Source organism: Hibiscus syriacus, unplaced genomic scaffold (assembly GCF_006381635.1).
Source record: "Hibiscus syriacus cultivar Baekdansim isolate YM2019G1 unplaced genomic scaffold, ASM638163v2 tig00111099_pilon, whole genome shotgun sequence".
NCBI lineage: Eukaryota > Viridiplantae > Streptophyta > Magnoliopsida > Malvales > Malvaceae > Hibiscus > Hibiscus syriacus.
In genome coordinates, this window is record NW_024062984.1 from 715,200 (window position 1) to 742,462 (window position 27,263).

At 32.7% G+C, this 27,263-nt stretch overlaps 1 protein-coding gene and 1 pseudogene across 1 annotated transcript; both read left to right on the top strand.

Moving 5' to 3' along the window:
* Positions 1-16,837: 16,837 nt before the first annotated feature.
* On the top strand, positions 16,838-24,324 carry LOC120153334 (annotated as a pseudogene).
* On the top strand, positions 24,225-26,785 carry LOC120153335 (glucose-1-phosphate adenylyltransferase small subunit-like). The gene is made up of 3 exons (XM_039165314.1): positions 24,225-24,266; positions 26,121-26,240; positions 26,598-26,785. The coding sequence occupies exons 1-3, from the start codon at positions 24,225-24,227 to the stop codon at positions 26,712-26,714; spliced, it is 279 nt and encodes a 92-aa protein (XP_039021245.1). The 3' UTR covers positions 26,715-26,785.
* Positions 26,786-27,263: the final 478 nt, after the last annotated feature.

The window sequence follows — 27,263 nt, forward strand, 5'->3', positions numbered from 1 at the left end:
CGGGGTGTGTGGAGCAATGGTGTAGTGAGTTATTCCATGAAGTGAGAGATATGATTTCAAAACAATAAACTCACCACCATTGTCTGAATATAGTGTTTTAATTGATTTTTGAAAGCGAATTTCAACAAACTTTTTGAAAAATGGAAAAATATGAGAAACATTGGATTTAGTGATCATTGGATAAAAACATATATATTTTATATAATGATCGACAAAAATAATGTAATATCATGATCCATCAATACCGATATAACTAGTAGGACCCCACACATCCGTGTAAATAAGTTCAAGGGGCTCATGACTTTGAAGACTATTGACACGAAAGGGTTGTTGATGAGCTTTATTAATAGAACATGAATGACATAGTGAAGACAAATTTTTATTTGATGAAATAGGAAGAGAAAAATTCTTGACGAGACGATGAACAATTTTAAGAGAATGGTGCCCAAGACGCTTATGCCAACCATCAATAGAAGTCTGTTCATGTACATTAGCAACCTTTTTGGATGTCACCATTGAGTCCGAAAAGGTGTAGATGCCATTGTCACATGCTCCTTTTAGTAAAATCGCCCCCGTTATCTTGTCCTTCAAAAGAAAATAGAAAGGGTGAAATTCAACAATGACATTGTTTTGTTTGGTGAGATGATGAACGAAAATTAAATTTTTTCAAAGGTTTGGAACACAAAAGGTATCACGCAATGTAAAAGTGCGATGAGGGGAGTGCAAAGACAAAGAGCCAATGTGTGAGACTGCCAAACCTGAACCATCACCGAGAGTTACTTCGTCAGTTCCATCATATTCAGAATGAATAGATAAATTGAAAAGATCACCCATGATATTATGAGAAGCAGCCGAATCAAGTAGCCAATTTTTGTCGGTGGTAAAATTGATAGAAACATTCTGGGAGTTAAATTTCGGACAGTACTTTGCAATGTGTCTCAACTGATCACAAAGTTGGCATTCGGGTTGATAACGCCGATTGGAATTGCTAGGCTTTCCAGAATTGTTGTTGGAGCGACGCCCATCACGTTGGGCTCCATGATTATTGCGGCCTGAGCTGAAACCTTGAGTTCCACGTGCAACATCATTTTTCTTAAAGGACCGGGATTGATTTTCCCCTTGCGTAGACTGCTTCGTCTTCGTGAAGTTTGCAGAAGAAACTAGTTGTTGCGTTGCAGCTTCCATGTGCCGTAGATAGGCTTCATGTCCAACCAGAAGGTCGTGTAACTCCTCAAAGGCAGTGAAGATTCTCGAGCTCGAATAGGCGTTGCTATTTCTCGAAAATCTGGACCTAAACCATTCAACACATAAAGAGTTAGGTCATCATCCGAAATAGAATGATCAATGATGGCTATTTCATCAGCCAAGGCCTTCAGAGAGTGGAGATATTCGGTGATTGACCGATTTCCACGCTGAATTAGTGTGAGTTCTTCTTTTAATTGCATAGCATGAGTTCGAGATCGACTAGCATATAAATTTTTAAGCTTTTTCCAAGCTTCATGGGAGGTCTTTGTCGTAGCAATAAGGGGGTGATTGAAGAAGATGTGGAAGCTAAAATAGCACTCATATCCTGTCGGACCCAATGGGTCTTGTGCAGTGCATCAACAGCGGTACCAGTGGAAGAGGGGCACCGAAGGGTGTCTTCGACATAGTCGAGTAAATCGTAACCAATAAGGAGGGCTTCGAATTGAGCATGCCAGTGAGGAAAGGTGGAGGGAGTTAACTTTTCATTGAGTTGGGCAGTAATGTTGAGAGCAATAAGTGGTTTATCAGTAACGGAAGAAGGTTGGGTATTGAGAGTAAATGTTGGATTTTGATCGGATGAGGAAGACATGGGAGTGGCTTGGATCGGAGACTCGGTAGAGATTGGCTCTCCTGATACCATGTAAGGAAATGAGTATTGCAGTAATTTTCAATGAATAATTTCCACACATTTCATTGATAGATGATTGAAATTATATACAGAAAGTTGTACAGCTAAAAAGAGGAAACAAGTAAACCGTAAGGCTAAAACTAAGCTATTGTTACAAAATACAATCCTGGAAATCAGCCTTAAAACCATTCTCCAAATATAAAAAAATTGACAGAATATCAGCCTTAAAACCATTCTCCATACAATTACTGTAATCATTTGAATCAAACTCAAAATGACAGCCAAAATCTTGCCTTCATTTCCTCAATGGCATAAACTATAAGAGACTAAACCGCGGGTATTTTTTAGGTTGCACACATATGTTAACAATATAAATTTTTTATATGAAATAAATACAAATAAAATTTTAGATTAAATATCGTCATTGAAATAAATAATTAATCGAAGAAAATTTGAATTTCAAAATAAACGCATACTCATTCTCACTTAAGTGTGGCCCCGTCATTAAAACTGACATTATTCCAATAATTTGTTATTAAAGAACAAATATGTCACTTCATTAAACATTTTATAACTTCTATTGTTAATTCATAGATCTCCTCATTGCTAAAATCAGAGGCGAGGCTAGAGGGAACACAACTTGAGCGATAGAACAGGATCTCGGAATAGTAAGGGCCCAAAAAAATTAGATTTATTACAATAAAATTTTCATTTTTTTGGGGTATAACTCCACTTTACGAGAAATGAACTCATCTTCATTATCTCCCTATCTCACATTGTTAATATTTGAGTTAGTAATATCACCAATCTCCCTATATATATTGCATTCAAGCTTTGCAAATTTTACTAAGGGCCTCTTTTTTTAAAAAAAAATTGAGATTTTAGGGCTTCTTTTTAAGAATTTACACAAGGCCTCCAACGTCCTAACCCCGACCTTGGCTAAAATAATATTGTTAGAGAATCTCTTTTGTGACCGAAAGGTTTACAATATGTTTAAGCGATAATTGAGATTATTTAAAATTTATTTGTATTTTTTTAATGCGAGGGAGGTAAATACTGGCGGATGCATATAGGTGTATGTCCATTCTAAAATTTATTTGTATTTAGAATCTCTTTTGAAGTTTAAAGATTTACGATCTTTTTTATTCATTTTACTGATAATGTTTACCCTAAAATAAATATGTGTCTATCTTAAAAAATATTTTTAAATTATGTTTACCCTAAAATAAATATGTATCTATTTTGAAAAATATTTTTAGATTTACCACCGGAAACAAAAATCGATTACATCAAATTGAGACTAAACGTCCATGAGACCATGATCAATCCTATGAAGAACTTTATACAAATAGACAGAGGTATATCAAAAACAACTAAATGATCAGTTGATGCTGAAAAATGTTTAGTAATTTTATCTACGATTTCTCGCTCATTCTTCTACTTAAGAATAAGATAAAAATGTATTAAAAGAGTCAAAAGTGCATGGATCCACCACCTTCATTGCCCCTTGTTTTCCCTTGTTTTCCCTTGTTTAATGAGGATATAGAAAGATGTAAGTTGGTAAGCAAGACCTGCCTGACTCCTCCGATGCCAACTGGGAAGGGCCGACGCACTTATCGACAGCATCCACAGTTGGCATTCAGGGAGCCAGGCGGGATCACTGCTCTCACCATTACTTCATTCATTCTTTTTCTCTTTCCTGTCAAAATCAAATGTTCCCCTCATTTTAACGGGAATCGCAATACTCTAATCAATTGATTAGTGCATGATCAAAGAGAAATGGGACATTTTGTGTACAAAACGAAACATCAGTACTACAAGGGATGACTTACAGTTTCAATCATGGGCCAACAAACAACACAGCACGGTGCAGAGGCATGTTCGGAAGAAATTTGAGCTCCGTTCTCCTCTATATGTCAACACATAACTGCATGTATATATATATGTGAACTTGTGGGGATTTAAAAGCGCTGAGGAAAGAGACAAGGAGAAGTGCAGGTAGGGAATAAAGTGAAGAGAAAAGACGACCATGGTGTGATCGGCAAACAACTGGATTTTTTGTTTAACTACAACTAAAAAAGAAAAGAAAACCCTAATCTTAAGATGCCAAGATTCTAAGATTATTCTGGGTTTGCAGCTTCCTAAATCTTGGCCTTTTCTTTCAAATATGCAAGACAGGAGAGCAGGGGTGCCAGGAGTCATACATAGCATGAGACAATTTGACAGCCTTGCATGGGTGGCTTGACGGATTATTTGACGGTCTTTTTGTTAGGGGTGTGCAAAAAGGATCCGATCCGTTGATTTGATATGAAAATTCGAATATCAGATTTGTTTTTTTATTTTCGGATAATTCAGATCGGATATCCCAAAATTCTTTCGGATAATCGGTTCGGATACGGATCAGATAAAATCCAAAAAAATTGAGCCTTTAAATTTTATATACATTTAGCCCAATAAAGGAGTAATTCACTAACCCATTAAAGCTCTAACTCAATAAAATAAGAATATATAATTATTTATTGTGTGTAGTAAATAAATAAATATATGTATATATATAATATAGTAGAAGTATCGAATATATAACATTAAATTACATAATTTAAAATTTTAAAATTATTTTTTTCAAATTAAATTTTATATTCGAATTCAGATATCCGAATATCCAATCTGAAAAAATAGGATACCCGAATTTTAGATATTCGTTTTTCGATTCGGATATGAATCACTATTTTAATTATCTAAAATTTTAGGATCGATCGAATCCGATATCCAATTTTGTACACCCCTACTTTTTGTACATTAATTTCCACCAGATAAATAAATAAACTTTTAAACCAAGGTTAGAGTGGAGTTGTGGCAAATAAATAAAGATGATATAAAAATATAAAAAAATATATCTAAAATTTCATTGAAATTTTTAAAATAAGAAAAATGTAACATCCCAAACTATGGGTTAGTGACTAAATTGTAAAATTTCAGAATTTGGTGATTAAAGTAGAATAGCTGAATAGTTCAATGATTTATGTGAAGATATTTCCTAAAAGTTATTAGTAATTATTAAATGAAATGAAGGGCAAAATGGTCATTTGACTTAGAAATTAATTAAAAATGTGATTAATAAGGATATAAGGATAAGATGAAGGAGATATTTTCTCCAAAACTTCTCTTCATCTTATTTCTTTCTTCTTCACGTGAAACCCAAAGGCAAATGTGAGTTTCTTTGTTAGCTAATTATTTGTTGATTTTATGGTTGAGTTTTGATCATAACTAAGCTTAAGGAAAGCTTAAGTTGTCTTAAAATCAAAAGATAAAGAAGTTATGAAAGATTAAAGAAAATGAGTTTTTAAGTGAAATTTTGAATAAGAAGGTTTAAATGAATTTGGAGGTTGAATTTGACTTGTCATCTATGAGAATAAGAAGTTAGAAGTGTTAGAATTAAGTTTGGATAACATGGAAAATTTGGTATGATTCTTAGCTTTAAGAATTTGGACGAAATATGGAAGATTATAGGGTGTTGGAATGATAGGAATTGGTTAAAGTTGTTATAGATGAATTTAGTAGCATGATAAGGATTTTTACATGAAAATTTGGGTGAAATATTGATGAATTTCGGGCTATTTTGGACAGGCGCATCGATGCACTATGAGTATGCATCGATACACATTTCATGTACTCATGCACACATAAAGATCACATAAATTATCCTAAGTTATTAATACCAAGTTATAAGGTTTAGGCTTCTGAAAATCGTCTTGAAATTTATGTTATGTAGATATCGAGCCTAAACGAGTTACGGAACAATCGAAGAGTTAGGATTGAATCAAAGCAAGGCTAAGGTGAGTGCAATTTAATTGTACTAATGTTATTGATCAAACATTGGCTTGCGATGAGCCAGTGACAGAGTTATTATGGTAAAAAGTAGTTTCTAAAATGTTATGTGATCTTTATGTGTGCATGAGTACATGAAATGTGTATAGGTGTAATATGTTATTATGTGCAATATGTGATATTGAACTACATGAAGATATATGAAAAAATGATAGCAACTATGTGATATGCATGATATGTTATCTTATGTGTTATGTGATGTATATATATGACATATGTATATGAACAAAGGAGAAATGATATAAGCCATATGAAACAATCTACGTGATTCCATGTAAAATGATATGAAAATATGTGACATGAATATGCATGAAAAATTATATGAGCTATGTGATAAAGGTATGGAAATGATATGTATATGAGAAGACATAAGAACAAGATATAAGCCACGTGACATGTGAAAGTGAATCATATGAAAATGTTCTACGTGTAAGTGAACCATGTGACGATATGAATATGTAATAAATATGAAAGATAATGCACATGTAATATGTCATGAGATCTAGAGGTATAGTTGGTATGCCAAGAGTCGAGGGTCTACGCGGTCCTTCGGGACAAATTCTACATGGTCCTTCGGGACGTATATGTATTCTTTGGAGCATGTATGAGGTCTTTTGAGACACCTACTTGATCCTTGGTATATGTATATGATTCTTAAGGAATTTATATATGGTCCTTATGGACAATCTTATATGGCACTACGGTGCATTTCTACGCGGCACTTCGGTGCAAATTCTACGTGGCACTACGATGCAAATTTATACGAGTTGTGGTGACAGCATAGTGCACAACCTCACAGTACTCACATACCTTAAGTTCTCAGTAATGTACATGGGCCTATAAAAGACATCAAAAGTATTTACAAGATTCATATGTGATACTGTGTGTATTCCTAAGTGAAATGTATTTGTTATATGAGATTGGTAATTGTTTATGCAATGGTGTGATTTAGAGTTTACATTATATGCTGATATGGTATATAAAGAAATTATTGATGATAGAATGAGAGATGATAAGCATGTTAATGATGTTATGTTACATGATATGTGCATGTATGTATATATATTACAGAAAAGAATATATGTTTTGGTACGATAAGGTAATATCAAATGTTCATGCATTGTAGAATTTACAGTTAGCATATAATTATGTTCTATATGCCTCACTAAGTAAACGACTTAGCATGTGATTGTTTCACGCGTAGGTTCCGAGAAGAGGAAGATTGGTAAAAAAATTATGCAAGGCAGGTCAGTTTCTCCTTTCCAAAGATCAGATCAGAAAAGAAATGTATAGTATGTATTTTGTAATAAGGATAGTGGTTGGCATGTAAATAAGGGATTTAAATCCGATATGTTCTAATCGGTTTGAAAAGTCATATGATTGAGTTTTGTAATGTTTTAAATGCATATATGTAATTGATAAATTTATACGGATGAAAGCTTAGATTTTTACGAGTTCATACGTAATTTTATGAAAGTTACTGTAGCAGTGCATCGATGGACTGTAGCAGTGCATCGATACACAATTTATATTCGAAATTTTTCACTGTTCATGTTATTGTTCATGGTATTATTCACGGTACTGTTCATATCGTATTTTACTATTTATAAATACATTTTTGCCTCAAAATTTTATAACAAACACAATTGAACAATATATGATCGCATTTTCTTAATATAAGTTCAAATATTCTGTTATTTTGCAAGAATAAAGGTTTTTAAATGTCAATGTGATATCTCAGACTCGTATCCGGATCGGATACGGGTTGGGGTGTTACAAAAAATATATTAAATCTTTCAATTTTATTTAATTTAAAAAATTATTTAATCACAGTTGTACACGTATCATGTATTGATGGAAAATATTAATATTATCATAGATCATTTTTTTTCAAAATATACATCGAATAAGCATGAATTAAATGACCTTAGTAGTTGAAGGGATAATTGTTATCCTTAAATATTACGAGTTCTAGTACCAGTAATTATAAGTTATTAGAGCTTTCACTGTCAATTGGTTAAAAAAACTTTAAAACAAACATTACCACTTATAATCACCCTAGTAAATGAGTCATGAAATTGTGGATGTGGCAAGTGGGATCGCATTGTTGAACTAGTGTGAACCTGAATTGGGTCGTGATGAGCTCTAACTTTCAGTTTTTTTGGCCTAATACCTCAAGCGGATCAATTATTTGGGGTATTGGGCCTACCCAAAATTTATTTTGGAAAATACGATATTTTTTACAGTGCACCCCGAACTCGTCACCCCTCGGATATTATTTTTAATTGGTCCCCACGTAGTGGGCCTCACGTGAATCATTATTTTATTGGCATTATAATGACTCGTCATACCGAGGTGACGAGTACATTAAAAAATATTTTTAAAATTTAAAATAAAAAATGAAATTTATAAATTTAAAGAAAAAAATTAGGGTGAACTCGTCACGTCGAAGTGACGAGTTCATTCAAATTCAAAAAAATACTAGTTGTTTTCTAGTAGTTGGTCAACGGGCAGAAGCGTAGCAACGAGCCGCAACGGTCACTTGAAACTCGTCACCTTGAGGTGGCGAGTTCGGGCGGACATTTTAATTTTTTAGCCGTTTATAGCCGTTGAGGGTAAGGCTATAAAAAGTGGTTTGGGGCTTTGGTTTTCACCAAACCCTGGATCCAATTTTTTTATAAAAAACATACATTGTGCGAAAATCCTGAAAAATAACAACCCGAGAATATATGTTGTGCCTGGATAACAGCCATGTTTTGTTGATCCAACGCGGGTCGGATAACGATGAATGGAATATTTGTAGTTGGGGGATGACAACCAGAGAGCTGTATCAGCGGATGATGACATATCTACATCAATTCGATCTATTTCCGACCATTTTTTTACGTGGCTTCAAGCTGTACCCAGTGTTGATTAAGGCTCTAATCGAACGTTGGCGGCCCAAGACGCATACATTCCATTTTTTCGAGTGGTGAAGCGACTATTACTTTGGAAGATGTCACTTACCAACTCGATGTTCAGGTGAATGGAGCCCCCGTGGTGAGACAAAACATTTATGACCCCGTGACGTTGGTTTACCAATTTTTGGAAAAATAGACACCATTCGACGTCATTAGGGTTATCGGGTAATGATAACGTGGTTGGAGTCCGAATTCCAAGTCACATACGAGTCTAACAAGGCGGAGGTTGTTTTCACTTCCTGAGCATTTCTTCTCCAAGTGATCGAAGGGATATTATTACAGGAAAAATCTGATAATTTGGCGCACACGCAGTATTTATGATATTTGGAAGACTTCTTTGTGTGTCGTAATACCAGTTAGGGCTCGACGATTTTGACATTTCTTTACCGGGAGCTTTGCAAGGCCGCAATTGTCCAACGAGTCGAAAAGTCGATGTAGCATGTTATATGATACTGCTACAATCGTGGGCATCATATTGATTCCCATTTTTTTACGCCAGTTACAATAGCCCCGGTTAAGTTTCCGCTGGCTACAATGTAATTATTTAACTTCATTTATTTAAACTTTTTTATTTGAATTTTGTAAATTTAATTATTTTTAATTGTTTATAATATTTTTTATTTTAAAATATTTTAAATGGCGTTATAAAATCTCTGAGGCGAAATTGGCGGGTGCCACTACATGAGACATACAGATAATAATCGACATCACCGGTCGATATGCGGTATGATATACAAAATTTTTATTATTTTTTTAATCTTTTTTACTTTATATATACTAACTTTGATGTTTAATATTTACAGTCCTCTTGGCTTCCGTATGTCGATGAGGAGATCACCCAATTATTACCGGTGAGATTTTTTAGGGGTCATGTTTATAGTGTGTAGTGATGTTGTTGTTGTATTATGCGATTGTAGAGTAGCACACCATAGACAGAGTGATGCGATAGTTTACTTCGTACCAGTTGATTCCTTCGTTTATGGTTGAAATGGACGTGCTCTATACAATCGATACGCATGAGAAACATATCGAAAATTGGCCAGTGAGCCAGTCATTCTACATCGAGCAATGAAATCAGCGTGACCAATCACTTCTCCTGTGTCAAGACATCACATCGCTGGACCTCGATTTTGACTATTCTTCATATCTTTGAAATTATGAAGTAAATGGGAAACTATATCTGACGACACCGGAAGATAGGGGAGAATTGCAAAATCATCAAGCCACATACGCCAAGTCCAAGTCGAAGTCCAAGAAAAAAACATCGTCATCTTCTGCTCCCGCTTCAGCATCTGCCGCTTAAGAGTACCATTATACATTTTAGGCCAGATTCGATTCCTATCCTCCATTTCATACTTTAGCCGAGGCTCGACCAAATTGGGTTGGAGGTTCATGGGATGCTTTACAATACACTCAAGGATCTTCCATAGAACATGCGATTGCGGGTGAGTAGGACCATATCCTATATGATCACCAAATCCAAGCCAAAGCAGTTACGACAATGATGGCGTCAAATGTTATAAATCCATCATCGTATTTTGAAGGTAGATTACAGAGTGTGTTAAGTACACCTCCTCGGGCAAGACGATGACGACAGCGATGACCAAGGCCTACGACCCCAACGTACTCGATGAGCCCTTCGACAACTCCTCGGCATCGTCAAGAACTTAGAAGACAGATCAATTTTCTTTGTAATTTCCATGTAAAAATTTATTTCTTTTAATTATTTATTTACTTTGTATTTTGTAAAATAATAAATTCATTTCTCTTTTAATTTTAATTTTTTTAAATTTTATCCAATCGAACTTGTCCAAGTTACCGTTTCTTCCCGTCTGCCTGTTGAGTGACGGCTAGAAAATGACTAGTATTTTTGAATTTGAACGAACTCCTCACCTCGACGTGACGAGTTCGCCCTAATTTTTTTCTTTAAATTTATAAATTTCATTTTTATTTATAATTTTTTTTTAAAAAAGATTTTTTAATGGAATATTCGTTGTGACGAGTGATTATAATGCCAATAAAATAATGGACCACATAGGGTCTACTATGTGGAGACTAATTAAAAATAATATATGAGAGAACTCGCCACTTCAAGATCATAAATTAATTAAGAGTGTAGTGTAGAAAATATCGTATTCTCTAAAATAAATTTAAACCCAATATCCCAAATAATTGATCTCAGGTATTGAGAAAGAAAAAAACCCTAACTTCCGTTGTCTAGACGATTTAACTTTCATATATTCGGCTTTTTTACTTTTTTTAGGCCGACGAATATTCAATCATTCTATTTCTATACAAATCGTTGGTCAATATCTCAAGGAGTCGTTGGCCTGGTCTGCATGGAATTTAATTGTGGCTTCAAACCCTTTTATATAAACCTAACAAAAATAAATGATTATTGATAAAAAAAATATTTTACAAATAAAATTGTATAATCATTATATTTTTTATTTTTAATATAATTAAAAGAAGTATAACAATCATACAATTTTATTAGCAGGATAAGTTTTGTACCGCCAATACATAATATAATTATTTAAAATAAATAAATAAAAATTATCATTCTTTTCTCACATTAACTTGCGATCATTACTGCATATAAACTTATATTTAATTTAAGGTAAACTATACCAGTGACCACTCAACTATAGTCACTTTTCATTTTGACCACTATTTTTAAATTTTTGTCAATCGAGTCATCCAACTATCTAAATACATTCAATCAGTCCACTTGCCGTTAATATTTAACGGCAGTGTTGATGTGGCAATTAGTAAAATTGATATAATTATATATTTGATTATTATTATTTATATATTCTATCAGTTTGGTTCAAATTTTAAAAAAATTAAAATAAAGTTAATCTTCCAATGAGATGATGATTAAGTTCATTTTATTTATTTATTTTCTACCAATAAGAGGATAAAGCACATAGTTGGGGGGCATGGGAATCGAATCCAGGTCTCTTGGGTGAGTAGAAGAAAGACCAACCACTAAGGTCAATCTATTTGTTTGGTTCAAGGTAGACTACATGAATTTATATCTTCTATCTTAAGCCAAGAAAATTAAAGCCTATTTTGGAATCGAACCCAAGCTAACATTGCAAAATAAATTTTATTTTTAACTTAAATTCATATATTAAATTTAATTCACATCTTAACATTATATATATATATATATATATATATATATTATTATCTTAAATTTATATATTTAAAATATATTTTAAATACATTTTAAAATTTATTTTTATTTAAAAATATATATTTATTTTTAATGTTAAGATAAAATATATTTAAATATATTTTAACCATATAAAAATAAAAATATATTTTAAATATATGAATTTAATATATATATATATATATATATAATGTTAAGATGTGAATTAAATTTAATATATAAATTTAAGATAAAAATAAAATTTATTTTTCAATGTTTGTTTGGGTTCGATTCCAAACAATTGGCTTTAATTTCTTGGCATAAGTTATAAGATATATATTTTATGTAGTCTACTTTGAACCAAGCAAATAGCTTGGTCTAGTGGTTGGTCTTTCTTCTACTCACCAAATGACCTGTGTTTGACTCCCATGCCCCCGCTTTGTGATTTAATTTTATGCAGTCTACTTTGAACCAAACAAATTGCTTGGCTTAGTGGTTGGTCTTTCTTCTACTCACCCAAATGACCTAGGTTTGATCCCTATGCCCCCACTATGTGCTTTAATTTTCTTTCTACCCGAGAGTGACACGTGTCACCCTTTGATTGGTAGAAAATAAATATATTAAAATAAAATAAATTTAATCATCAAACTGAATGGTGACACATAGTACCATCTCATTTGAAGATTAATTTTATTTTAATTTATTAAAATCAATACCAAATTTATAGAATATATAAGTAAGAGTGATCAAATATGTAATTATACCAATTTTACTAACTGTCACATCAGCACTTCCGTTAATTGTTAACAAGTGGACTGATTGAATGCATTTAAATAATTGGGTAATTTATTAAAATTAGGACCAAATCGATATAATATATAAGTAATAGTGATCAAATATGTAATTATACCAATTTTACTAACTGTCAGTCACCACTTCTGTTAACTGTTAACAATAAGTGACCTGATTGAATGCATTTAAATAGTTGGATAATTTATTAAAATTAGGACCAAATTGATAGAATATATAAGTAAGAGTGATCAATATGTACTTATACCAATTTTACTAACTGTCGCGTCAGCACTTTCGTTAAATGTTAACAACAAGTGACCTGATTGAATGCATTTAAATAGTTAGGTGACTCGATTGATAAAAATTTAAAAATATTGGTCAAAATGAAAAAATATTATAGTTGGGTGGTCAATGATATAGTTTACCCTTTAATTTATTGCGGAAGGAGAATTGAGAATAACAGCCGGTGAGGTACGAAAACATCATTTTGTGGATCAACATTCTACTAGTACGGGTGAACGCCCCTATATATTGTCCCCTGCAAACTAAATGAAAGAGAATAATTATAGTCTTTAACAAAGCGACTTTTTCTCAATTACAACACAACGAGAGTACCATCGTCAGCTTTTCCTGAAATAAAACTTACATCTCCCCAGAAAATCCTGAAAAGATAAAAAGGAAAATTTCTTTCAAGGGGCGTTTAAATCTAACCATGGGGCCTCTCATACACACAGATCTTGGCTTCAAATGGAGAGATTTTGTCTCTCGAAATTATTGGTTTTAGAATGGCTCAAAGACCGAATGAATATATTAGGTTTTTCACTTATAAAAATATGGGTAAACTACACGGGAGACCACCAAACTATGGCCATAAATCGATCTTGCCACCGAACTATTTTTTGTTTCAATTCGACCACCAAACTTTTTAATTGAATCAGTCAGACCACTCTCCGTTAAAAAAAACGGACTTGTTTTGGTCCTTAATATTTACATATTCTATCAATTTAGTCACTATTTTAATTTAATTAAATAAATTTAACTATCCAATTAGAACATGACACGTGTCAATACATGATTGGAAGGTTTTATTTATGAATTTTAAATTATTTAATTATTTTTTTAACCAATTAGGTGGCGACACATGTCACCACCCCGATTGAAATGGAAAATTGGACAACCAATTTGCGCCCAAAGGAATTCAAACCTGTGCCTTTGGGGGAGAGTAGTTAGATGCCCAAACCGCTGGGCAAAGCTCTCTATTGGTTCTAACTTACAACAATTTGTATTTGACTTGTAAAATTGTAAAAGTTTGTTAATTATTAAAAAAATAAACAAATTATCTGCTTAAATAAATTATTTTTTCTTTAACCGTTAACCGAACCGAAATTTATTTGAAAATTATTAACCGAACCAAATTAACCGAATTTTTTTTCTTTAACATTAATCGAACCGAAATTATTTGACCGTTAATCGAACTGAAATTTATTTGAAAATTATTAACTGAACAAAATTAACCGAATTTTTTTCTTTAACATTAATCGAACCGAAATTATTTGACCATTAATCGAACCGAAAATTTATTTGAAAATTATTAACCGATTTTTTTCTTTAACCATTAATCGAACCAAAATTATTTAACCGTTAATCGAACCGAACCAAATCAATCGATTTTTTTCTTTAACCATTAATCGAACCGAAATTATTTGACCGTTAATCGAATCGAAATTTATTTGAAAATTATTAACCGAATAAAATAAATTTGGGTTCGATTAAGTATCAAATAATTTTGGTTCGATTAATGGTTAAAGAAAAAAATTCAGTTAATAATTTTCAAATAAATTTCGGTTCGATTAACGGTCAAATAATTTTGGTTCGATTAATGGTTAAAGAAAAAAATTCGGTTAATAATTTTCAAATAAATTTTGGTTCGATTAACGGTCAAATAATTACGGTTCGATTAATGTTAAAGAAAAAAAATCGGTTAATTTGGTTCGGTTAATAATTTTCAAATAAAATAATTTTTCCTTAACCGTTATCGAACCGAAATTTATTTAAAAATTATTAACCGAATCGAATTAACCGATTTTTTTCCATAACCATTAATCAAACTGAAATTTATTTAACCAAATAATTTAACCGTACAAGTCAAATACAAATTATTGTAAGTTAGAACTATTGGGAAGCTTTGGCCCAGCGGTTTGGGCATTTGGCTACTCTCCCCCCAAAGACGTAGGTTCGAATCCCTTAGGGTGTGTTTGGTTGGGGGAATGTGAGATTCCCATGGGAATGTTTGGCCGGGAATGTCATTCCTGATAATCTTACATTACCAATTGTGAGTTTTTTTTTGGTATATTACCGGGAATGTCATTACATCCATTTCCTTAGGTATTGTTGGATTACCGGCATTTTGGACTAAAACGCCCTTAAAAAAATTTTCTTTCAAAAATATCATTATTCTGTCATCGAATAATAAAAATTCTACGAAGGTTAAATTACAAATTTCTCCTTAAACTATTTTAGATTTACAAAAAAAAATCTATAATTAAAATTTTATATAAAGTTCAAGGGTTAAAATAAAATTTTAACCTTTCAATAAACTTTTTTATATTTTAAATTTTGTAAAAAAAATTTTATATATAAATATTTTCCAACTTGTTAAAAAAACAAATATATAATAAGGACAATTTGGTCAAATATACATTCCAATAACCTTTTATTCATTTAACCAAACATGGTAATCTTACATTCTTGCTAAACTAACCAAACACAAAATACAACATTCCCAATAATCCTATTCTCTGGTAATCTTTTATTCCCACTGGTAATCTTACATTTAGTGAACCAAACGCACACTTGGGGTGCAAATTGGTTGTTCAATTTTCCATTTCAATCGAGTGGTGACACATGTCACCACCTGATTGGTTATAAAATCATTTAATTAAATAATTTAAAATTCATAAATAAAACCTTCCAATCATGCATTGACACGTGACATGTCCTAATTGGATAGTTAAATTTATTTAATTGACTTAAAATAGTGACTAAATTGATAGAATATGTAAATATTAAGGACCAAATATATAATTATGCTATTTTTATTAAAAGACACGTCAGCAAGTCCATTTTTTTTAACGGAGAGTGGTCCGATTGATTTAATTAAAAAGTTTGGTGGTCGAATTGAGACAAAAAATAGTTCGGTGGTAAGATCGATTTATGACCATAGTTTGGTGGTCTCCTGTGTAGTTTACCCTAAAAATATAGAAGACGAGCCTATCTAAATTACTCAAATGGAAGGCGATTTTAAGGCCTTTGGGATTTCTTCTTGTCCATTAAAATATTTGATGAAAACAAACAAGCATGGGCTTTGCTCTTCACCCATCTTCGTTGTCCCTTTCCTTCGATCCAGAAAAATAAAAAAGTATGAAACTTTGCACCAGTTCAAATTATAAGTAATTTGATACTATATGATTTTCTTTTAATAATTTCGGAAACAATATCTTAACTCCAAACTCCCTGTTCCATTCCTGTTGTTATATAAAGAAGCATAGAGGTGAAACACAGGAGATACAGAGCAAGCAAGCAGCAGCCAATGCAAATGAGACTTTCAAATGCCACCCTTTGCTTGGTTACCTTCATTGTTTTCTCCCTCTTACAGACGCCCACATTTGCCTCCAAAAGGGTGAGCATTTTCGATTCAAACACCATTTTTTTTTCTTCTTCTTTTTCTTCCATTAATGTGATGAAAATTTTCATATTTTTGTTGATGCAGTCCTATGTGGTGTACTTGGGAGGACATTCGCATGGAATCGAATCTTCATCTGTTGATCTGGATACTGTCACGGATTCTCACTACGATTTTCTCCGAACGTTCTTAGGAAGGTGGAACTTTCAGCTGAGTTCGTTCAAGTGAACATATTTGAAGCCTTCTGTATTTTTTTAACATCTTGAATGATTTATTTTCAGTCATGAGCATGCTCGAGAGGCTATCTTTTACTCTTATACAAGACACATCAATGGTTTCGCTGCGAATTTAGACGATGAAATAGCAGCTGAGATTGCAAGTAAAAACTCCATTTTTATTTCTGCACTTCATTTTATCTCCCCAGAGGCTACTGTTTTTATTTTTTATTTTTTAAAAGCTGTGTGAGATTGTGTTGAACTCCAATGGCAGGGCACCCTAAAGTCGTTTCAGTGTTCTTGAACAAAGGAAGAAAACTGCACACTACTCGGTCCTGGGAATTCCTTGGCTTGGAGCAAAACGGGTTAGTTCCATCGAGCTCAATCTGGAACAAAACCAGATATGGTGAAGATACCATTATCGGAAACCTTGACACTGGTGAGACACTTTTCTCGTAATAATAATTGCATAAACTAACTAGATTAAGTCGCGGATTCTTCGGCTTCACTTTGAATCTAAGTATTTATTCAATCCAGTTTTTGTCTGTTTTATAAGTTAACTTCGTCCCCATATGACAAAACTCATAAACGAATACAGATTGGATCTAGCATAGTAATAATTTTTAATTCGAAAAGTTGAACTTACTAAAATTAAAAGCAAAAGGGTTTTGTTTTCAATAACGTTGGAATTAAGATAATGATGTACAACAATTTGACTAGCCCCACCCCATGTTCATGCATGACGTCCAGTTTTCTTTTTTACTTATTTTGCTAACCATGCGTCTATAATGGAGCAGTTCCATTGATAAGAGCTCTTAAAAGAAAATCAAACACCTAATGTGAAGTAGAAAATGGCTTAGAACCTTCAAAATAGTAGGCGGATGAGGATTGAAAAGTGGTGGTGGTACAAAACAAGAAACCAAAGATGCATAGCCCATATTTGCTTGTATTTTAATAAAGGTTTTCACTTTCATAGCCTTTAACGCATGCTGAAGAATGGGGGATTTTCTTTTTCATTCTAAGGTGTTTGGCCTGAATCAAAAAGCTTCAGCGATGATGGGTATGGACCGATTCCTTCAAAGTGGAAGGGAATTTGTCAAAATCACAAAGATGCCGGATTTCACTGCAACAGGTCGGTTTTTTTTTGTTTTGGCTTTCTCCTGCCCCCACCTTTCAACCAAGTGGGTTTACCTTTTTCCAAGGATGATGTTGTTGATTTTGTCCTTTTACCTTTTGTTGATTGGCCTAATGTGTCCATCGTTTTCAACCCCGAAAGAATCTGTCATGTGTGCAGGCTGCAGGAGTAATTTTAGGTAATGTAGGAATCTTCAGTTCCAATTTGGTGGTGGGGATGGACCAATATCAAAAATAACTATAAAAAGCATAACCATTTGGAATTTCATGCTGAGGGTACCACTTCCTCTGAGAGTTTGGACATAAAAAAAGTGTTATCTAAATTCTAAACTTCACATAAATAACTCAGTAAGAAAAGGGTTGTCACCTTCTTTTGGAGCCACATAAAACAGGTTTTAGAATTCCAATGACTTCATTTTCTTTTCAATCTTTTGTTTGAACACTCTGGTTCAACACCTATTTCGATATAAGTACGGAATATAATCCTCATTAGAAAAACCTATAAAACATCGAACATATTTGTGCTGCACAAATGTATATAACACCTAAATCTGGATTCCAGAGAGCTTACAGTCTAGGAATGCTGCAAAAACTACTTGGGTTGACCCAGTATTCAGTTTCAGCCACTCTTTTTTCTCTTAAACTTCCTCATTTTCTGTAAGTAGATAATTTCGAGATAAGATTCTTTTATTACCTTTTTTTTCTCCCTCACATCTGTCAATGAAAATAACTCACGTGTTTAAATGTTGATGTTATGTGTTTTTGTTGGTACATAAGCAATTTTAAATTCTTGGGTTGCTCTTCCCTGTAAATCTGCAATAAAATTTTATGCTTTAAGTTCCCTCTCTGTACTGCGATGGAGTATGATTTCGATACTAATATATCTTTTTGTTGTGTAGTGTTTATTATCAATAATTTTTTTTGTACAAACTGACTGTAGTCCGAAAATTTCTGCTTAGTTTATTACATGTCTGAAATTTTCAAACTGCCTTCCATCTTGGGCATTACAGAGAATATTTTTTATCTGATATCCTTATAGAGTTAATAATTTGTGACACATTGTTGCCTAAAAGCAAGACAGCAAAGAATTGTTTATGTTTCCACAATATATATATATAACCATTGGATACTTATTACTTAGGATGTGGGTAGAGGTGGGTATCGGGCTACCCGCCCGTTTAGCCCGTAGGTTTTGACGGTGCGGGTTTAAACGGACGGGCTAAAAAACCCGCATTCATAAACGGTTTTTAATTTTAAGGCCCGCGGGCTAAACGGGCTTACCCGCCGTCCGTTTAATAAAAATAATTTTAAATGCTTTAAATACAATAAAAATAATGTTTTAACTTACTACACCTTTAAAAATGATTGAGCAACTTGAAAAGGAAGGTAGCACTGTCAAAATAATAAATAATATTTAAATTTTATTTTAAATAGCCGAAAATGATTATAAAATAATATTTTTTTTAATTTTTAATCATTAATATATATATATATATATATAATGATATAATTACTTAAACTCAAATTAAAAAAACAATATTCACTTATATCACCAAATTGAAAACCAAATAAAACAATAACCACATTATATTTTTATAAAACATGATTATTCAAGGCTATAATATGAATACACAAAAGTGTCTGAAAGTAGAAATTCAACAAAGTCAAACATTATACAAATCTAACAAGAAAGTTGTCAAGTGTTTCTAATAATTGTATTTTATGGATACTTTAGAGAAATACTGAAACAAAATATGAAAATATAAAATAAAATACTTATAGTATTAGAGTAAATTTGAAAGATACAATTATACTAAAATTGATAAAATATAAGTCATTAATTTGTTAAAATATATTTATTTTGTAAAAGTCTTTAAAAGTTGAAAAATATATTTTCAATTTTTTATTTTACTTTTCTTTCTTATTTTTAATCCAAATATTACGTGTCATGTGATATATTATTATAATATCACGTGACTTTTTATAATTAAAGAACAAAATGGATAACATATTTCATGAAAAAAAATAAAGGTCAAAATTAAATAAAAAAAACTTTAAAAACCAAAATGATAATGATGTATATTTAAATGAAAAAAATATTAAGCAACGGTAAAATTACGACAAACGACCTAATAAATTTAAGAACTACAATAGTTATAAGTAACATCATATTTATAAGTAATTTATTTTCATTTTCTATAAAATTATTTAAGTTTATTTTCTCTAAAAGTTTATAAATTTTAAATTAAACGGGTTTTAGCGGGTTTAACGGGTAGCCTGCGGTTATACCCATTAAACCCGCGGGTTTAACGATCCGGGCTAAAAAGCTCGCAATTTAAACGGTCTTCAATTTTTGAGGCACGAAATCTGCACGGGTCACGGGTTAAACGGGTAGCCCGCAGGCCTTAACCCATATACCCAGCTCTAGATGTGGGTTCTTGTTGTTCTGAAAATCCAAAAAAAAGACCTTTTGAGACACAAGAGTTAAGCCAACATATTTTTTCTTTTGAAAATCCCTTAATATGGTTCATTTTTCCTCGTTATACTAAGGCGTCACACGTGAGCGTTTCCCTCTAGCTGAGACTCGATGCTTGGGCTTGTGTAAGTGAATGGATGGGCACGTGGACCTGGACACACAGCTTCTAGGTGCTTGTATGGCACATGCATGCTTGCACTGCTACACTTGCAACTTGCAAGTGCATAAAATATTTGTTATATTATCATAATGATAATTATCAGTAAATAAATAAACACAATCAAAAAAAATAAAGAACATTAGGATTTTCGTGGAAAACTCAAAAGAGAAAAATTACGGATAGAGGAGAATGATTTTATTAATATGAAAAAAAAATAAAAAGATTTTGGTGAAAGAAAAGAATTTGATATCTAACTCTCACCTTTAGTATCTATTTATAAGAATATATACTTGATTACAAAAGAAAAATAAATAAAGTAGAAATTTACTTTAATAAAGTTTTCTATTTTTAATCAAATTGAGTTTCCTACTTTTCTAATATTTATATATTAATTAATTTGTGTCACTCTCAATTCGAGTCAAACTCTAACAAATCTCCACCTTGACACGAATTCTGAAAGTGCAAATGTTTCGAGATAAAACACTCAAATTCGATGTGACACCCAAACTCAACAAAAAATAATTCTTCATTTCAATGAACGAGTTCTCCACCTCTTCCACAACACCCCTCAAAGGAGTAATCTTCAGTAACAGACACCAATTAAGTCCAAACTTTTTATAGGTTTGGATTTAGTCTTCACATCGACATGATTATTAAGTGCCAACTTTTCTCACAAATGTTTCACCACAAGTAATATCATGCACAACACGATCCTTATGCTTTTCCTCATTCGTCCATTGTGTTACCGGCTTCTCATCAAATCTTTATATTACATCGTCGAGATCTAACTGTGCAAGAACATCCCAAACCTTCACCTGTTATAGTGAGAACTGATGCTTCGATCCAACAGAGGAATATCATACTTCATTGTTGTCATAATCTTGAACCCGAATCTCTGATACCAATTTTTTATAAAATCGAAACAATGTTTATAGACAAACAAGTAAACACGATCGAAAAAGAAAAACAAAGAACATCAAGATTTACGTGAAAACCCCAAAAAGGAAAATCCACGAGCAGATGAGAAGAATTTTACTAATATGAAAGAATAAAATACATGAGGATTTTGGTGAAAGAAAAGAACTTGATATCTAATCCTGACACTTAGTATCCATTTACAGGTATAGATACTTGATTACAAAATAAAATTAAATAAAGTAAAAATCTACTTTAATAAAGTTTTCTACTTTTTAACCAAAATGAGTTTCCTACCTTCTCAATATTTATATATTAATTAATTTATGTTTTTTTAGAATTCAAGTTAAATTCTAACAATATTGATACGAAAACATCTTCCTCTAATTCTGATGTTCCCTTGCTGTCATTGGTCAGATACGTTTTCCTCCTTTTTCTTTTGGGTTGAAATGTTACTTTTATCCTACAACTGTCTTGTTATGGTGTCTTTTCGATCCTGGAAAAAGCTATTGTCTCTTATCCTGGAGGTAGTTTAGGTTTGTGCCGGTATCTGAATTAAAATTTATTTGTTTGTAATGGAAGTATGTTTTTCCATGTATATTTACACCATGTTAGTGCCTAAATTGCTGGATTTTCATTTTACAGGAAGCTAATTGGAGCAAGGTATTTCACAAAGGCTATGCTGCTACGGTTGGCAAACTCAACTCGTCATTCGATACACCACGTGATAAAGAAGGTCATGGAACGCATACCTTATCGACTGCTGGAGGTAACATGGTACCCAAGGCAAGTGTTTTCGGCTTCGGTAAAGGAACCGCGAAAGGCGGATCGCCTAGAGCCAGAGTAGCAGCTTACAAGGTGTGCTGGCCACCGGTTTCCGGAAATGATGCTTCGATGCAGATATATTGGCAGCTTTTGATGTGGCCATTCACGATGGTGTCGATGTGCTGTCTGTGTCACTTGGAGGAGAACCCACTGCCTTCTTCAATGACAGCGTCGCGATTGGTTCTTTTCATGCTATCAAGCATGGAATTGTTGTGGTCTGCTCGGCTGGAAACTCAGGACCTGCTTATGGCACTGTCTCCAATATTGCACCATGGGAGATCACGGTCGGAGCCAGCACCATGGATAGGGTGTTTTCTAGTATCGTTGTCCTCGGCAACAGTATGCGCTTCAAGGTTACATTCCCCCTCCCTTCAAGTCTAGTTAGTGAAAATCAAATGGAAATTTGCGGAAGATGATAAATATCGTCGGACATAAGTCCCAATGCAGATCAGATACAAATAGAAAAATGAGTAGCAACATAAGTATCCAGTGCAATACAAAATTAAACACCAAAACAGAGAGGAATCAAACCACAACTTAAGATTGTTGGTTCGTAAAATGCTTGGAACTTATCAATACTTATTTCATTTCTGAAGGGACAAAGTTTATCAGATAAAGTTTTGCCAGGCAAGAAGCTCTTCCCACTTATTAGTGCAGTAGATGCTAAGTTGGCGAATGCATCGATTGAAACGCGTAAGGATAGAACACTTGTAAATAGTGGTACCTTGGTTTCAGTTATACCTACTGTTCTAACACACTTCATTCTGTATTATATGTATCTTTGCATGTTGATCTCTTCCTTACATGCATACAAACATGCTGATTTGCCTAGATTATGCAGAACATTGTGTCAGGCTGGTGCCATTGATCCTAAAAAGGCGACAGGAAAGATCCTGGTTTGTCTTCGAGGGCAGAATGCTAGAGTGGACAAGGGTGAGCAAGCAGCTCTGGCTGGTGCTGTTGGCATGATTCTTGCTAATAACAATCTCACAGGGAATGAAATTATCGCCGACGCTCATCTCCTTCCAGCTTCGCATATAAACTACACCAATGGTCTTGCAGTTTTCGCTTACATAAAATCAACAAAGTAAGTGTGAGAATCAGTAAATATATGCATTCAGTGAGCTTATATGACAATAGCATTATGAATTCACGGACTACATATGAACAGGCATCCCATGGCTCGTATTACACTCGTAACCACCCAAATTGGCACAAAGCCAGCCCCCTTCATGGCAGCATTTTCATCAAAGGGACCCAATACCATCACACCTGAGATCCTCAAGGTACTTGCTAGTAGCAGCTACAGTTTTTCATTTTTTCCCCTTACTATTTCTTCTGCTAAAATGGATCTGATACTCTGTACTATGCATTCTATATCCAGCCGGATATCACTGCACCAGGAGTGAGTGTAATAGCTGCCTATACAGGAGCAGAAGGCCAACGAATCAAGATTTCGATAAGCGCCGAGTTCAGTTCAACTCTGTATCCGGCACTTCGATGTCATGTCCTCATGTTTCAGGAATTGTTGGCCTTCTTAAATCCCTTTATCCTAAGTGGAGTCCTGCAGCAATCATACATCGAAGCCGGACCATTCAACTACGGAGCAGGACATGTACAACCAAACCGTGCTATGGATCCGGGACTCGTTTACGACTTAACCTCCAAGGATTACCTAAAGTTTCTGTGCACATTGGGGTACAACGAAACACTAATATCAGCATTCTTGCAGGAACCCTACGAGTGCCGCGGTTCAATCAGTCTTGCCAACTTCAACTACCCTTCAATCACCATCCCTAAACTCGTTGGATCCATTACAGTGACTAGGACTGTTAAGAATGTAGGACCACCAGGCACTTACAGAGCTCAAGTGCGGAAACCGATGGGGATATCGGTTTATGTTAAGCCGAGAAAACTGAAGTTCAAAAAGGTTGGTGAAGAAAAGACATTCAAGGTTAACCTGAAAGTTAAGAAAGCTGATGCAGTCGAGGAATATGTATATGGGCAGTTGATATGGTCAGATGGTATACACTATGTAAGGAGTCCTATAGTAGTGAAGGCAGCCTAAACTATAAAAGGTTTGCTTAAAAAATAGCTTTAAGTTTAAATCCCTGGATTCAATCCTATATGTATTTGCTTTTGGCATGGCCTTCAATGTGTTCTATATATTCTTCAGGGCCCTTGCTGTAATATTTGGCTAAAACAATAATTATTGGCAAAAAAAATGAAATCCAGTTTGATTAATGAGACATTTCTCTATCTTTCCTTTCCTTTTCTGAAATACATTGGGTTAGTCCTTAAACGAACCGAACGTTCAGCGAAACGTTCGTGAACTGTTCGACGGGAAGTTCGTTTATGTTTGTTTATTTATTAAAAGAATTAACATGAACAAGATTTTGTATTCTTTTAATTAAATGAACGAACACGAATAGAATGCTCGTTATTTCATTTACGTTCGTGAACGTTTGGTAATATGGTCATTATGTTCATTTATGTTTGTTTCTTTTCTTTCGTTTATGTTTTGTGCGTTTATTTATATTTAACCCAATCTCTCTAGACCCATTTAAAATATTAAGACCAATAAATTTTAATATGATACCCATTAATATTTTAAAATTCAATTAATTTTAAATACAAATAAAAAAACCCTAAATAATTAAATAAAATATAATCCCAAAATTATTAGGAAAGAAGAAAAATTTATTTTCATTTATGTTCGTTTACGTTCCTTTATAATCGTTTATGTTTATTTATTGTGTTCGTTTGCATTCGTTTATTATGTTCGTTTATGTTAGTTTATATCCGTTCGTTTATGTTCGTTCGTTTGTATTCATTATCATTTAAATGAACAAACACAAACAACTTACATTTTTAACGAACGAGCACGAAAATAAATTTTTTGTTCGTTTATATTCGTGTTAATTCATTTGTTCGATTAAAATTAAACGAACGAACATGAACATACCTCGTTCGGATAGTTATAAGCCTACATTAGCTTAATGTTTCCGTTTTAACAAAGATTTATTCGGATAAAAATGGAAAGGCTTTGTTTGTACGATTTCAAATTTTACTAGACTATATGTTTAGTACCTAATTTTTTTTTTCTGTATTAGTACTCATATTTTATTGAAGTTTAACTTTTTTAAATTTAAACACTTAACTTTCAAACTACTCATATTTTACATTCTAATTTATATTACTAACATTTACTCTAACTTATATCATCGATATTTTCTATGATGTGACATCTTTTAATTATTATTTTATTAAAAATGATTAAAATGAAAAAGAAAATAAATTGAGAAATTTGTGATTTAGGGTTTATGGCATATTTTTAGTTTGTGTATAGTTTTATTTTTATTTTAATTATATATTAACAAATAATAAAAAATTCATGACTTTTATTTTTATTTTAATTATATATTAACAAATAATAAAAAATTCATGACACAAATAATATTAATAAAATAAATTAGGGTGATTAAAACATGATCAATTTGAAAGCTGAAACAATGTCATGATTTTATAACAGTATTTAATCATTGGAATAACTAAATTGATATGATATATATATATATATATATATATATATATATATATCAATGAAAAAAAAGAATTTATTTGTGCTGCTGGTATCAAACTCCAAAAAAAATGACAAAGTTAATTTTATAATTTCAATAAAAATAAAAAAGTAAATTAAATTGAATAATAATATTTTAAAATTAAATATAACTTAATTAAATTTTAAAAAAATCAATTTAGTCTATTAATCATGTCACCATGTCACAATATCATATACTATCACATTACTATTATATATTGTCATGTCAACATCATAAATTATGACGTTAATATTATTAAGTGTTACATCAATATGATCTAAAACAAAAATTGTTAACCGAAAGTACATGAACATAAGATAGTCTCTTATCTAATAATAATAATAATAATAATTCTTTCCCATCAAGTTCACTCTTTACTGCTTTTGTGACGTTATACCATTGAATCCATGATAATCTGTTCTCATTTTCTTCATTCAGACTGATGCTGACAGGGAGTTACTTGCTGCAAAGGGCAGCGTTCCAGTTGGTATTGGAAAGAATTCACACATCAAGAGAGCCATTATTGACAAGAATGCTCGAATTGGTGCCAATGTGAAGGTATTTTTTTATTTTAATTTAGATGAATTTACTATGGTTTATTTATAGTCTAACTAGTCATTAAACTCTTGGAAAGAGATACGAGTTTCACTGATTACTAGTTAAATTCTCACCTTGGTATTGCTTCTCTGCTTGGAACTTCGCCGGAATAAAAAAAAAAAACTCTCTCCTATTCTCCGTCTCTTGATTTGGATCGCTTTTTACCTTTCTGATGAAATTGTTTGTCAGTACAAAGTTCTTAATTGAATGAGTTCCATTGCTAAACAACTTTCAAGAACATGTAATCCCATGCAGTTGATCCATGTTTTTTGGATTTTCATGGTTAAACAGTTGACAACTAATTTCGCTCTTTTTCAGATCATTAACAGTGACAATGTACAAGAAGCAACAAGGGAAACGGACGGATATTTCATTAAGAGTGGGATTGTGACAGTAATCAAGGATGCCTTGATTCCCAGTGGAACTGTAATCTGAGGAAGTTTGCTGCTAAGTAGTACAGGCACCGTTCCATTGGTTATTCTCGAGAAAGTAAATGCAAAGGCATGTTACTTGCACCAGCTTTTCTCTTTTATTTGTAGTAATTTCCAAATGTGATGTATATTTTTAGGCAGTATAGTAATATTTAAACGTTCAAGAACTGGCAGATTGGCCAAAATTTTCTACCTTGGAGGTCTCTGTCAACCTTATCCGCTGGTGGTGAAGAGCTAACCTGTAGTTTTCAAAAGTCAGTTCAGATGTCAAATTATTGTACGAACCAAGCGATTTCAATAGTTACAAGAATGATTTGTTATCTCTAGAGGTCATGGGTTTGAGTATGACGTTTGCAAAGGTGTTTGAGCGTACATTGTCAAATTGTTAAAGTCTTTCTAACAAATGCTACCTTATAATCACACCACATACGAATAAAAAACTATAAATTATAAATATGATTTATATATTCAACGAAAATTATATAGATCTCTTGAAAATAATTGTAGCATATGAAAATATATTAACTTGACAATATTAATAGAATAAATTAAT